This window comes from Miniopterus natalensis, chromosome 22 (assembly GCF_054644295.1).
Source record: "Miniopterus natalensis isolate mMinNat1 chromosome 22, mMinNat1.hap1, whole genome shotgun sequence".
NCBI lineage: Eukaryota > Metazoa > Chordata > Mammalia > Chiroptera > Miniopteridae > Miniopterus > Miniopterus natalensis.
The window spans coordinates 123,336-136,884 of record NC_142102.1 but is presented as its reverse complement, the minus strand read 5'-3'; the positions used below and the strand labels follow the sequence as shown (position 1 = coordinate 136,884).

Here is a 13,549-nt window from a genome sequence, read left to right as displayed (position 1 = left end):
GGAGTCACAGTAAAGGAACGGCCGCAAACGGGTTTCGTTAGTTTTATTTCTATGCCCTTTAAATCAACCCTCACAAATTAGGTTTTGTTACAGCTGGATTAGTAGAAACAGGAGTCAAGGTCACTATTTTCTGACAGACTTGACGTAAAAAGGGAAGGGAACAATGACTGAGACGTCATAAAAGACCAGTAGAAAAGTCCCTATGCAAAAGCTACGTAATCACAAACTTCGATTCTAATCGGTAACGGATTTTATTACCAGGAGCTGGCATTAAGTTTCTTGCTTAAGTTCCTGAGTCTTTCCCTGAACATCACCGATGCTTCGCTGAGCTCAGCGGTGCTCGTGACATTCATAGAAAGACGGGAAATACTGGAACAGGATGGCGACACAGCAGCCGGTAGGCTCAGAATTCCTCATTACCAAAAGCATATACAATTTGTCTAGAAAAATAAGTCAATTTTATAAAATTAGGCCTGCGGACTGAAAAACACCCCTTTAGCAGGTACATAGACACTGACTAGCCCCTAAAAATCCCTAGTTTATGAGACGCAAACGTGCCCTATAGTTACTGAACGCAGTGGGGACCAGGACTCCAAACACCGGCGGCCTGCTTTCCTCAGCTGCTGGCCAGGGACTGGTGGATGGGGGGCTGGAAGCAGCGGACGTGCTCCACGGGCGTGCTCTCCCCGTCGCCCGACTTCAGGTACTTGTCCAGGATGGTGATGATCTCGTCATTTAGGATCTGGAACTTGCGAATTCTCTCCACCATCTTCTTCAAAGGCTGCAGCAGTTAAAACGAGATGTTTTACTCTTAAAACGTTTGTTCTTTACGTTTCAAAATGTCAGGACTGTCATATTTCCCCCCCAAAATTATAGCAAATTATTGACACACATACCAGTTCTCTAATGCAACTATTGGAACAATGACTATATTCTCTATTTGAACACATTTCTCTGTTTCATGCTAGTAACTGGAGACTTTGTACAACCTGCAGACCTATTCAACAGGTAGGTACTAAGGCCACAAAGCTGGGAACAGAGAGACCAAAGTCACATGGCCAGTGGGGAAAAGGGGGCACTCTAAGGTGACACGAGTTGTAGAACCCCAGCGACTGGACAGGATGCTCCGAGAGGGTCCTGCTGCAACAGAACCGGATAAAGGACACCCTATAGCTAAGGCTAGACTTTAAAATAGGAAGAGTAATTTAAAAATAACAATAAAGTAGGGAGAGTGCCCTGGATCATCGAGGTGGATATGACCTAATCACGAGCACAGCATGAGAAGGGGTGTGGGCCAGCCCTCCAAGGAAGCGGGGCCTCAGTCCGACATGAGGGACTGAGTGAGCACAGCCAACCCCCTGTAGAAGCCGGGAAGCAGGCTCGTCTCCAGAGGCCCCAGAAGGGAGCACAGCCCCCCCGCACACACTGACTTTGGCCTGTGAGACTAAACGGGACCCAGCGGAGCCGTGCTGTCCCCAGACTCCTGGCCCCGAGAACTGTGTGGTTTTAAACCACCGAGTCTGGCAACTGGTTCCAGCAGCAATAGAAACTAACGTAACGGGGGGAAGGCGAGGAGACCAGAGTCGAGGGTGTAACACGTCCACGTGAAGGCCCAGAGGAAGGGAACAGAGAGCGTGTCAGGAGGCTAAGACGCTTTAAAAGATAAGGGCTGGGCATTCTCTAGAACTCAATGACAGAGAACCCGCAAACTGACAAAGACACAAAGATCTAAAGAGCAGCCGAAAATCACAGTTTGACCACCACAAAGGAACATTCCGAGCGTGGAGGCTGCGAGGGTCCATGTTGTGAGATGGACTGAAGCGCCTCGGGGAGAGTTACCCTGCTGCGCCGGCCGCCAGGCCAGGCCGCTGCTTACCCGTTACACTTAGAAGCATTTTGGGAACGAAAAGAAAGCTCCAGTAGGTGGCGCCATAGGTGCCGGGATGAAAAACACCCCCAGAGAAAGAAGTAATGCGCAGAAAGCACGCTTTGTGTGAAACTTCCCGCAGGACAGCGCACTTTCTTCCACATACCACGTTTTTGATAATCTCGTCTTTGCCGTCGTGTTTCTGGACTTTGAGCAGGTGGTAGCAGAAATCCAGGACGGCGAAGCGCCGCTGCTGCCCCAGGAGGGCGATGATCATGCAGCCGGCCCAGTGCAGCCCGTCGCCGAAACACTGCCTGCGAGAGGCCGAGAGAATGGGCCACCAAGGCCGGTCACTCACCAGCCGCGTCACCGACCGAGCCCTCTGCTGGGAACCTGGGCCCCAGTGGCATGTGCATTTTTGGTGAACACCCCTTTTGGGTTCCTCTGGCACCCCGTTTCCTGACCTGGTTTTACATCATGGACCATGAAGGACTCCATGAAGCTGTGGATCTATCTAGAAAAATGCACAGAGACGTGCCTGTTTCCAGGGGTGACTCCCAGAAGCCCGGCCCCGACACCTGCGCATCAAGTGAGAACCTCCACTTAAGTAGCTTTAAAGCAGCTCAGCACATTTCCAGTCTTTTCTTATTTTTTTTTTAGATTTTTAGAGAGCGCGGAAGGGAGAGGAAGAGAGAGAAACATTGATATGAGAGCAAGACATCGATCTGCTTCCTCCTGCACCCCCCACTGGGGATCGAACCTGCAACCCTGGCATGTGCCCTGACCAGGAATCAAGCCAGCAACCCTTTGGTGCCCAGGACAACGCCCAACCAACCGAGCCACACCCGCCAGGGCCCCAGTCCTTTAACCAAACGCCATCGCCCGCCTCCCCGACCACGGAGCACACTTACTCGACTGTGAACTCGTGTGTCCCCACGGGGATGCAGTAGACAAACTGCATGGCGCTCCACAGCCTGTGGAACTCGACACACTCGTCCACGTGCATGACTCCATTGCTGGGCAGGGGCCCGCGCCAGATGGGGTCATCCAGGAAGGTCCGGATTCGCGTCAGGATGACCTCGAACATGGACAGGCCGCAGCAGAGGCGCTCCTTGGTCAGCAAGTCCCCCTCTCTCGCTATGGCGATTTGCTGCAGGAAGGACAGAGTGTCACGGGGCCACGCCGGAGTCCACGGTGCTCAAACCAACCACCCTGGTTTTGTTTCTGACTCGCTGGAAAATGACCTTAGCCGCAGAAGAGAATTTTCAGGAGCATCAGCAAAATAAATATGCCAGCTATTACCTGCAGGTCTTACAAGATTAAACAGAGTTCACGGCCGAGGACAACTGCCAAGCACAGCTGTTCTGAACGGGAGTGGCTTTGCCACCAGGACCCTTGGCAATGTGTGGAGACAATTTTGGTTGTCACAGCCCAGGGTGGGTCTAGTGGCATCCGAAGGGCAGGGGCCAGGGATACTGTTTTACATCCTACAAGTCTTGGCAAAGCCTCCACCACAGAAATCATCTGGTCCAAAGTGGTGACGCTACCAAGACTGAGAACTTGAAGCTCCACCCTGAGACTCCCATCCTGTTCTGAAAAACCTGTGACAAAGGCGCCTTCTCGAAGGGACAGACAAGAACAAAGGACACTGTTGCTTATGTCTCACACGCCACAGGTGTTCTAAGCACTGTCCACATGGCGTAGCTCATTCAAACTGCCAACCACCCTGTGACGAGGTCCCGTTACAACCCCACTGGAGACAAGGGCCAGCGTGGACCCCAACTTCCCGATGCCCCGGGTCTGGGCCTCACCCGGAGCCTCGCACCCAGCCCAGCCTCGCCCGTGGCTGATGGGGACACCCAGCGACCACAGCGACAGCCGACCCAGCGTGGTTACCTGAGGGGTCCCCAGTCTTTCGATGAGAGGGACCAGGTGCAGGGGGGCGTACTTCGACTCCAGTCGTTTCATTTTGGCATCGAGTCTCTCTCCCTCTGCAGTGGAAAAGAATATTTTACACTCTGGAAATGATCATGAAAGTTTCATTTTATATATTAAGAAGAAGTGGAAGACTATAAGGTAATGACACATATAGGTACCTTTCAAAAATCGTTTATAGAACTGGCTCATTTGATGTTTTAATTCAAAGGGACGAAACTGATTTTCTGTTCACTGTTCACGTTTGAAAACTTACTGAAAATTCCAAACATACTGAAAAGCAGAGGCCAGTCCAGGGAACCACCTGCATTTATTTTGTTGTTGTTACTCCTAACCCAAGGATACTTTTTCCATTAATTTTTAGAGAGAGTGGGAGGGAGGGAGGAGAGAGAGGAGCACTGACATGAGAGAGACACATCGACTGGTTGCCTCCCACATGCCCCCCCCCAAATAGGCCGGGGATCGAACCTGCAACCCAGGTACATGCCTTTGACCCGGAGTCAAACCTGTGACCCTCTGGTGCGAGGACCGACGCTCTAACCACTGAGCCACACGGGCCAGGGCCCCTCTGTGCTCTTTACCTCCGGCCACTTGAGTTCGCACCCAGCGCCCCCCGAGCCCATCTATTCTGAAGCACATGTGAGACATAACATCACTTCTGCCCTAAACATTTGTTTTCCTTGGTTATCTGACTACATTATTTACCAATTACCCCCCAGTACCTCCCACCCCCCACCCCCACCCCCGTTATGGCTGAACAGTGCCAAACTCCAGCAAAACTGGCTTTAGTTCTCTGGTGCCTCACACTCGGCGCATCGGCCCCGCCCGCCCCGTCCGAGGACGGGCTCACCTTTCACGTGGACCCGCGGCAGGATGTTCTGAAAGGGGGCTGCGTGCAGCAGGTCGCACACTTCCTCTAAGGACTGGGACAGAGAGAAGGTCGGTTAGGGCGTCCGCTCGCAGCACACGGCAGGGCAGGCTGGCGGGAAACAAGGCGCAGGGGCCCCGAGCTGGGCGGCCCAAAGCCACGTCCAGGGTGAACCGGGTATGGGAATCCGAGTATAAGGGGGGCCGGCTGTCGTCGCCTGCGACTTCCTACTGTCAGCACCCCTAACCCCACGCTGTCCGAGGGTCAACGGTATGTCTTTGCCATTTGGCGTAAAAGAACCAGTCTAAGCGGCGCTGGGAAGACAGCGCGCATCCTGGTGACGCAAACGCTCCGTGTTCCGCCCACAGAGCCACCCCCTGCCACAGGCACCTGGCATGTGGCTGGTGCACCAAGAAACCGAATTTTGTTCTTTCATTTTTCTTTTTTTTTTAAAGACAGAGTGGAAGGGACAGAGAGAAGGGGGAGGAGGGGAAGAGAGAGAGAAACATCGCTGTGAGCAAGACGCATCAACTGGCTGCCTCCTGCACGCCCCCTTCTGAGGAGCCTGGTGCCAGCAGGGCCACCGCCACACGGCCTCCCTGGACAGGCCCCTGGGAGCCCCGCCATAGACTCGGTGCCCTCAGCAGCCGGGGAACGGTGGCCCCACATTTCCAGTGTAACAGCGTGAAGGACACATTCACCCTGAGCATCTCCATTTCTAACAGTGGAAGCCTACAGACCGCACCACCTTTGATCACCACCAAGAGGAGATCGCATCCGAGTCTTCAGACCTGGCCCTGGCTCAGGCGGACGTGGGGGCGACCATCTGAGGTGGAGTGAGAATGCCACACTGTCCTCCACCCCGCACAGTCCCGCCTGAGAGACCTACCAGGAAACATCACCTTTATTTTCAAGAAGACAAGAGCAACCACAAGATTCCCGCCTGGGGCCGGCCTGCCTGGCACAGTCACGAGGCGCCTGAGAAGGGAGAGGCGAGGGGGACGGCGAACAATGGCTGGGGGAGGGTGGTGGCCGCACTCCCACAGGGCAGGGCCACCGTGTCCACAGGACCACGCAGGTGCTCACCAAGAGTGACAGATGATGTTCTTTTAATTGTCATTTCAGAAATACCCATCCACTCAAAGGCTGAAGTTCGCCTGAAGATCAACTACCTGCCACACCTTTCCCAGGTGCTGGCACTGTGCCTGTCACTCAAGGGGCAGAAGTACAGAGGCCGACGTGACATGGAAGCCGTGGTCTCAGAAGGGAGGAGACGCCGGGATCCATGTCACTGGGCGCTGGAGGCCCAGCTCTCCCCAAGGCCCCAATGCTGGGCGCCGACCCCAGGGACTGGTGGTAGACACGCTCTGAAGGGACAGGACATTGGTGTGACGTAAGGATCTGGGCAGGAAGGTCGCATCTCTCCTGCGTGTCTCACACAGCGTCACGCTCCATCCACAGGCAACACTCATCCAACCGCTGCCCTGACCGTGGATTCCGAGCTGATCGGGGATGAGCTCAGCCCCTCCAGCCTCAGACCCCCGTGGCTCTGTCATTTTCCACCCGTTCCAGGCCTCCTGACATCTTCCACGGGATGGGTGAAGAAACACTTCAGACAGTCAAATGCGCCCATTCTGCTGGAGGAATAGCCGCCTAAAGGCCAGGCTCCTAAATGGCCTGGCTGATAAAATTTGCGTTTTGGGAAAGAGTCACCCCACCCTCCCCAACGTGCTCCAGCAGGAGGCTGCCCTGGGCCCGCTCACACGGGTCTGCACTGAGCCCATGGAGGGGGGGCCCTGGGAGCCCCTCCTCTGTCGCCGCCTGGAGAGGGTCCCCCTGGGAGCACCGCGGCAGAGGGGAAAGCCAGAGACGGACACGAGGCCGTCCGTTCCCAGGCGTGTCCACATCTGCCCCTGGGCTCCCCGATAGGAGAGCCGAGTATTTTCTTTTTTAAATCCTCACCGAGGATATATTTTTTCACCCGAGGGTATTTTTCCCCCTTGCTTCTCAGAGAGAGTGGAAGGGAGAAAGAAGCACATCGATTGGTTGCCTCCCGTGGACACCACAACGCTCTAACCACTGAGCACACTGGCTAGGGCCCCACTATTTTGTTTTTTTGTGTTCGTGTAGGTGTCAGGTAGGCTGTCCAGTGGCTCAACCCCTAGAGGCCTGGGAGTCACTGCCACGCCCTGAACTGTGCGCGTCCCAGTCACTGCAAAGGAAGACCTTGCCCCTCCCAGCTCCCAGGGCCCCGGAGACAAGACTGCCCTAAGCACACAGCGAGGATCTCCCCACACAGGTCTAGAGACACAGGCAGTTCTCCACACGCCAAGACGCTTCTCCAATACATTTGGCAAACTGAGTAATACTTTCTGAGCGGAGCAAAAATCCACAGAGGAAACAAACTCATGTCCTACGATACGGTTGTAATTTACCCTGGTTATGAAAAACTGGAAAGGAGCAAGGGGGAGGCCAGATAGCACAGGCAGGTCACTTGTGCAGCTTTGCCAGGAAGCTGCAGTTTAACACGTCCCGGGAAGCCACTGGTCTGCCCCCGCCTGGGGGAAGGGACTGGACCCCCCCCTCTCCATAGACACGTGCCCAGTAAAGTCTGGATGACATCGGGAAGGTACCTGTCTCTCAGTCACACCTGGAAGCAGATCATTGGCCAAAGTAGGGGTGGCCACTGCTAGCATGGGAAGATTTAAGATACTTAATCCCCTAGACGAAGGAGTCCTCTCTAGGTTTGTGCGGGACTCTCGTTGCAGGGGTCCCTCGCGTGGCTCCCCTGCCGTTGCCCACATGGCCCACAGCCTGTGGACCCCACGCACAAGGGACTAATGGGCGGGAACGAGCCTGATGCTGCCCCGGCCCCGGCCCCACCATGGAAAGGGAACTCTGGACACTGGCTTTGCTTCCAGCTCTGCTGGCTCCCCAACTGCTCTTCTTCCAGGACTGGATTAAGGGAAATGGGACTTTAGAAACCCAAGGATGTAATTCCATGAAAATAAAGTTTTCTACCACATCTCACATCTCATCCTCCTGTGGGGGCCTCGGGAAATGTTCATTCCAGCTGCACCCCAAGAACCCCACTCCCACTAGCAATGGAGAAAGACCACCCATGCTTTTCTCCTATAACACCATCAGGTACCAAGTTGGAGCCATGACAACGAGGACACCATGTTCCTAGGCCACGGAGAGACACGTAGACAATGCGACATGGCAGGAAGCCAAGACCAGCGCGTCCACAGAAAGCTCGCAGATGACAGGGTGACGTGGGATCAGCCACTGGAAAAAAGAAACTGTCTACATCTCAGGTGACACAAAAGCCAATTCCAGAGCAACTATAAACTTCAATGGAGAAATAACACTTAGAACCTTTAGATGAAACTAGAAAAGAGGGTCTTTCTGAGCCATAGGTGGGGCAGAACTTCTTTAAAACGATACAAAAAGTGCTAACCATCAAAAAAGGGCTACATCCAAATTAAGAGTTATAGTTTATCAAAAATCACCATCAGAGTGAAGAGAACCACAAGCGGAGAGGTGCATGCGACGTGTGCAACACACAAGGACACCCAAGTTCCACAAACAGGCCGAGGAAAATCAGGCCGAGACAAACGGAGTGTTTCAGACGGGAAGCATCCGACGACGCCTCAGTCACGAGGGACAAGCTGAGTGAGGCCACGTGACATGGTCCCACTACTTTCTCCAATTCAGAGCCCTCAGCCAACAGGATACACGGGGCAGAGGGACAGACAGACTGCCACCACAGGAGACAATCCGTGGAGAAAGCGGGTGTCTCGCTGAGAGGTTTCATGGTGGTGGTAGGGGTGCTGTCCTCTGCAGTATTTGTTTTTCTTAATGGATTGATTGGAGAGAGAGAGGAACAGAGGGAGAAAGAAACACTGATTTGCTGTTCCGCTTATTTATGCATCACTGGTTGCCCTGCACGTGCCCTGACTGAGGATCGAACCCGCAACCTTAGTGCATCGAGACGACACTGCAACCAACTGAGCTACCCAGCCAGGGCCACTTCGGAAGTCTAAAAACAATTTGGTAGTCTAATCACAATCCAGTCAAATTTACAAGTCAGTTCCCTGGTCACCTTGTCCACAGCCTCAGGTGTGGAGCCTGTCAGTGCGGGTGAGAGGCCTGGGCCGCTGTGCTTTAGCTACATGTGTGTCACATACGTTAGTGTGGGTGCAGCCAATACTTCATGGTAACATGGTCTTATAATCCTCACGCAGTAGATAAAATGGTCTTACAATGCTCACACAGTAAAATGTTCCCAAATGAACTACACTGCATTTTTGTTTTTCAAGTGCAGGGAACAAATTAAAATTAAAGTCTAAATAGTCATGAACAAAAATGGTGCTTTACTGCCCTTCTCCCCACTGAATAACGCAGTAGATGAAGCCCCTAAAAAACGCCTTCTTTTCCCACCCGTGGGGACTGGGCACGGCCGGGCGGGCCGGGCGCTCACTCACCAGGCTCTGCTCGATGAGCAGGCAGAAGAGGATGGCATTGCCCACCTCCCGCAGGTTCTGGAAGCACACGGTCTTCAGCTCCGCGTACTCCACGATGTCCTTCAGCTGGTGGTGGAAGAACTCCAGGATGCCTGCGGGGGGTCAGGGGCAGAAGTTTATTGACTTTTAAAGGACGAGAGAGGGAGAGAGAGAAACATTGATGTGAGAGCAAAACATCGATCCATTGGCTGCCTCCTGCATGCCTCCTACTGGGGATCAAGCCCACAGCCCGGGCACGTGCCCTGACCGGGAACTGAACCCGCAAACCCCTGGTGCAGGGGACAGTGCTCAACCGGCTGAGCTGCACCGGCCAGGGCTCACCTTGTCTGCTCTACCAGAGACAGTCGGCTCTGGTAGGGCTCCCTTCCTCCTCCCCCGGGGAAAGCAGGCTGGACTCTGATCAGAAATGTCCCTTCCTGTGATCCGAGGCCAGCGCTGTCCCCTCCTCGCAGTTTCTGCAGTGCAGCCAGGCGCCCACACTCACCCGGGGAGCCGTACTCGTGCCGGGGCAGGCGGCAGATCTTGGGCATCACCTCCATCAGTGTCTTCACGTACTGCAGGATCGTGCCCTGAAGCTGCGGAGAGTCGGGCTGCATCAGCCACCGGTGCCACTGTCCCAGCGGCCGTGGGTGGTACACGGGCCTGTGACAGGGGCCTGTCAGTAAACGCAAGCTAATGGGCAGGGCTGGGTATCCTCGTGGCCGGGAAAGGGAATCCCAGCTTCCGCCCGGGCGACTTGGCACCACTGGGTGCACCACTTCCCCCCAACTTGTGTTTCCTTGAAATTCGCGTTTTAAGAAAACTCGTATATGAGAAATGGAAATGGGAATCTTCGCAGAGCTGTCCCCTCCCAGACGCTCACCAGCTGACCCACAAAGTCGCTCGTCACGCCCTCCTGGTTTCCTTTTCATCAGAGCACGCTTTTTCCCACGTGTCTCAGGCGACGAGATGGCCCTCTCTACAAATCTACGGGGACAGGAGCTCCTGCCTTCAGGACCTCGCTGTTGATTCCTACCCTTTAACATCGGTTAATAAGCTGCTCATCTAGGGAGTAAACTGGTTTCCTGGATTTTGTGAGCTGCTCTAGCAACTTAATCATACCCAAGGGGGGGGAGTTGAAGCCTCTGGTTTATGGCCAGGTGGTCGGAGGTGCAGGTGACCGCTGGACATGAGGTTGGCATCTGGGGGGCAGCCTGTGGGACCGAGCCCTTTACCTGTGATCTGATGCTATCTGGGTGGACACTGTCAGAACTGAGTTGAATTACAGGACACCCAGCTGGTGCCTGGGAACTGCTTGAGGAGTAGGAAGCCCTCCCCCACCCCGAATTGGGGGCAGGACCCTCACGGAGGGAAAGAAGGACACCCAGGGGAAACATACCAGGCTCTTGACAACCTTCAGCAGCTCCTCCATGACCACGGCGATGCCCTGGTAGCCGAGCAGCCGGCAGATGACCTGGAAGTGGGGCGGCCCCACGAAGTTCCGGTAGCTGCCGTAAATGCTCGAGTAGGCCAGGTTCAGAGCCTGGGGACAGAGGACACGCGCTTGGCGAATGCTCCAGAGTTCACAAGGTGGCCCTATGCACACGCGAAGATGGAGCATCGCTGGGCACAGGTGCACTCAACACACAGCACCCTTGGGGGTGGGTACCCACAGAATCGGACAGGCTGCCCTTACTGGCACTGCTGTGTTTACCCTGAAGACATAAAAACCAAGCTTGCTGAAACAGAAAAAAAGAAAGGTTTTTCAACATTTATGAAACTGCCCATTCTACTGATGCCATTTTGAGGTCCTGGAAGGAGAAATGAATGTTTATCTTAGTACCTCGCTGCTGCAACAGGGCTGAACCCCATTTCCTGGGGACACACCCAAGGACAGGCCCTGACGGGGTGGTGGGAGCTGTGTTCTCAGGATCACCAGGGAGCTGGGAAAGTATCCCCTCAGGGTGGGCAGATGAGAAAGGTGGTCAGGGTGGTTTTCTGCAGGAGAGGACTTCCAAGCCCTCTGAGAATGTGGGTCCACATGCAGCAGTAAGCACCCATGCTATGCATTTCCCTCTCAGGACACCGTTGGCTGCATCTGACAAATTTTGACATATTTGCATTTCATCCGTTCAGTGCCTTTTTTTGTGTGTTAATCCTCAACTGAGGGTATTTTTCCCATTGATTTTTAGAGAAAGTGGAGGGGAGGGAGAAGGGGGAGAGAAAGAGAGAAACATTGACCTGAAAGAGAGACACTGATTGGCTGCCTCTCACACGCACCCTGACAGGGGCCGGGGATCGAGCCTGCAACCCAGGTACATGCTCTTGACTGGAAATCGAACCCAAGACCCTTCAGTCCACAGCTGACGCTCTAACCACTGAGCAAAACTGGCCAGGGAAGTTCAGTGCCTTTTTAAAAATTTCCCTTAAGACTTCCTCTTAACCCAGAGATCATCTGAAATGTGTTCATTTCCAAGTGTTTGGAGATTTTCTTGTCATCTTTCTGTTACAGATTTCTAACCCGAGTTCACTGTGGTCAGAGAACACACTCTGTATGCCTCCCAGTCTTCTCACTTTCTTGAGATTTGTTTTGTGACCCAGAATATGGTTTATCTTGGGGAATGCTCCACAGGTGCTTGAAAATAATGTGGGTTCTGCTGTTGCTGGGGGGAGTGTTGGACACACGTCCACCGTTGACGGTACTGTTTTTACTGCGGCCGATTTTCTGTCCAGTGAGTCCATAGGTTACTAAGGGTGAGGAATGCGAGTTCCCCGCTGCTCCTTTCTCTGTTCACCTACGTTAGTGCTCACTTGAGGTATTTCAAAACTCTCGTTTTGTGCAAAAACATTTTGGATTGCTGTATTTTCTTCGTGGCTTGACCCTTTTATCATTATGTAACGTCCCTGGTAATACTCTTTGCTCTGAAACCTACTTTATCTTTAAAAAAATTTTAATTTATTGATTCGAGAGAGATAGAGGAAGGGAGAGGGGGAGAAAGTGAGAAAGGGAGAGACAGGGAGAGGGAGAGAAACGTCAAGTTGTTCCACTTATCTATGCATCATTGGTTGCTTCTTGTACGTGCCCTGACCAGGGATCGAACCCGCCGCCTTGGTGTATCAGGATGATGCTTTAAGCAGCTGAGCCGCCCGGCCAGGGCTGGAATCTACTTTATCTTACATTAATACAGTCACTCCTGCTTTCCTCTGATCAGTGTCTGCATGATACATCTGTTTCTATCCTTCTACTTTCAACCTACCCATATTACTAACTTGAAGCGAGTTTCTTGCATGGTCATGTTTTTCAATCCTATATTCCAATCTGCATTTTAACTGTACTTAGACCCCTTACATTTAATACATTTACACACAACATAATTACTGATATTTAAGTGGGCACTTGAGTAGGCTGTTTCATTCTTCCTGTCTTTCTGAGGGTCACTTAAACATTTTTTAGAATTCTACTGTGATCTACCTACAGTGGTTTTGAGAGTATCTCTTTGCACAGAACTTTCAGTGGTTGTTCTAGGTTTTACATTATACATTACGTAAGTTATCACAATCTACTGTGATCAGCATTTTACCACTTCAAGTGAAGTGCACCAGGCTCACCCCCATTCAGGCCCCTGGATCCTCCCCTCTGCCCCCTTTATAACTGTCCTGAATGCTTCCTCCACACACACTGAGACCGCATCAGGACACAAGGACTCTGAAGAATCAGCACAGCACGCCCGGCTCCTGAGCATCTCCAGGAGGCCCGTCTGCGACGCGGCTCTTGGCATTCTGCTACGTTATGATTGATAACGTGGTTTTCTGCACCTGGGGCGCACTGCCATGCTGATTCACGGTGGGCGCCTCCTTTCCTTCTGGGGGTGCTGGGGTCTCAGTAACTGGCTGGTCACACTGGCGGCCCACACACCCACCCCAGGGAAAGCCTTGCAGCTGGGCATCCGTGTGGTTTCTCTTCCCTGGGCAGAGACGCTGTGCACGCCCCCTGCACCCCTACTTTGGAGGGACGACTTTGGCAGCCTGTGCCTGGTCCCAGCACCACCGGACATGTCTGTTTCCTTACAATGCTGCTTTGTAATCTTTTGCTACAATAAACCGCAGCCATGAGAACTAACTGAATCCCTGATCCTTCTGGAGAATTTCCAAGTGTGTGGGTGGTCCTAGGACCCCCAAAACTGGAAATCTGAGTCTAAACCAATGATCACATACCACACTGACCAAGTGTGAGGCCCTGCCAAGTGCCTGTGCCATGCGCACTCCCTGACCCTATCCGACTCAAAAGGACAAGTCTCATCATCGGCTCGGACAGACACTCCTCCCCTCACCCCTCCGGAAAGCGCCGCGCCGTGCTTTAAATGCTGGGATTCT

General features: G+C 53.3%; 1 protein-coding gene across 3 annotated transcripts in view; it reads right to left on the bottom strand.

Moving 5' to 3' along the window:
- Positions 1-26: 26 nt before the first annotated feature.
- Positions 27-13,549, bottom strand: part of CYFIP1 (cytoplasmic FMR1 interacting protein 1) — a 59,042-nt gene continuing 45,519 nt past the window's right edge. For all 3 annotated transcript variants that reach the window (XM_087829130.1, XM_016200055.2, XM_087829131.1), the window contains 8 exons: positions 10,575-10,718; positions 9,681-9,771; positions 9,158-9,288; positions 4,653-4,725; positions 3,764-3,858; positions 2,779-3,017; positions 2,034-2,181; positions 27-781 (listed from right to left, as the gene is read on the bottom strand). In XM_087829130.1, coding sequence (XP_087685256.1) covers positions 617-781; positions 2,034-2,181; positions 2,779-3,017; positions 3,764-3,858; positions 4,653-4,725; positions 9,158-9,288; positions 9,681-9,771; positions 10,575-10,718 — 1,086 coding nt within the window. In that variant the 3' untranslated portion in view covers positions 27-616. The remainder of the gene's footprint in view (positions 782-2,033; positions 2,182-2,778; positions 3,018-3,763; positions 3,859-4,652; positions 4,726-9,157; positions 9,289-9,680; positions 9,772-10,574; positions 10,719-13,549) is intronic.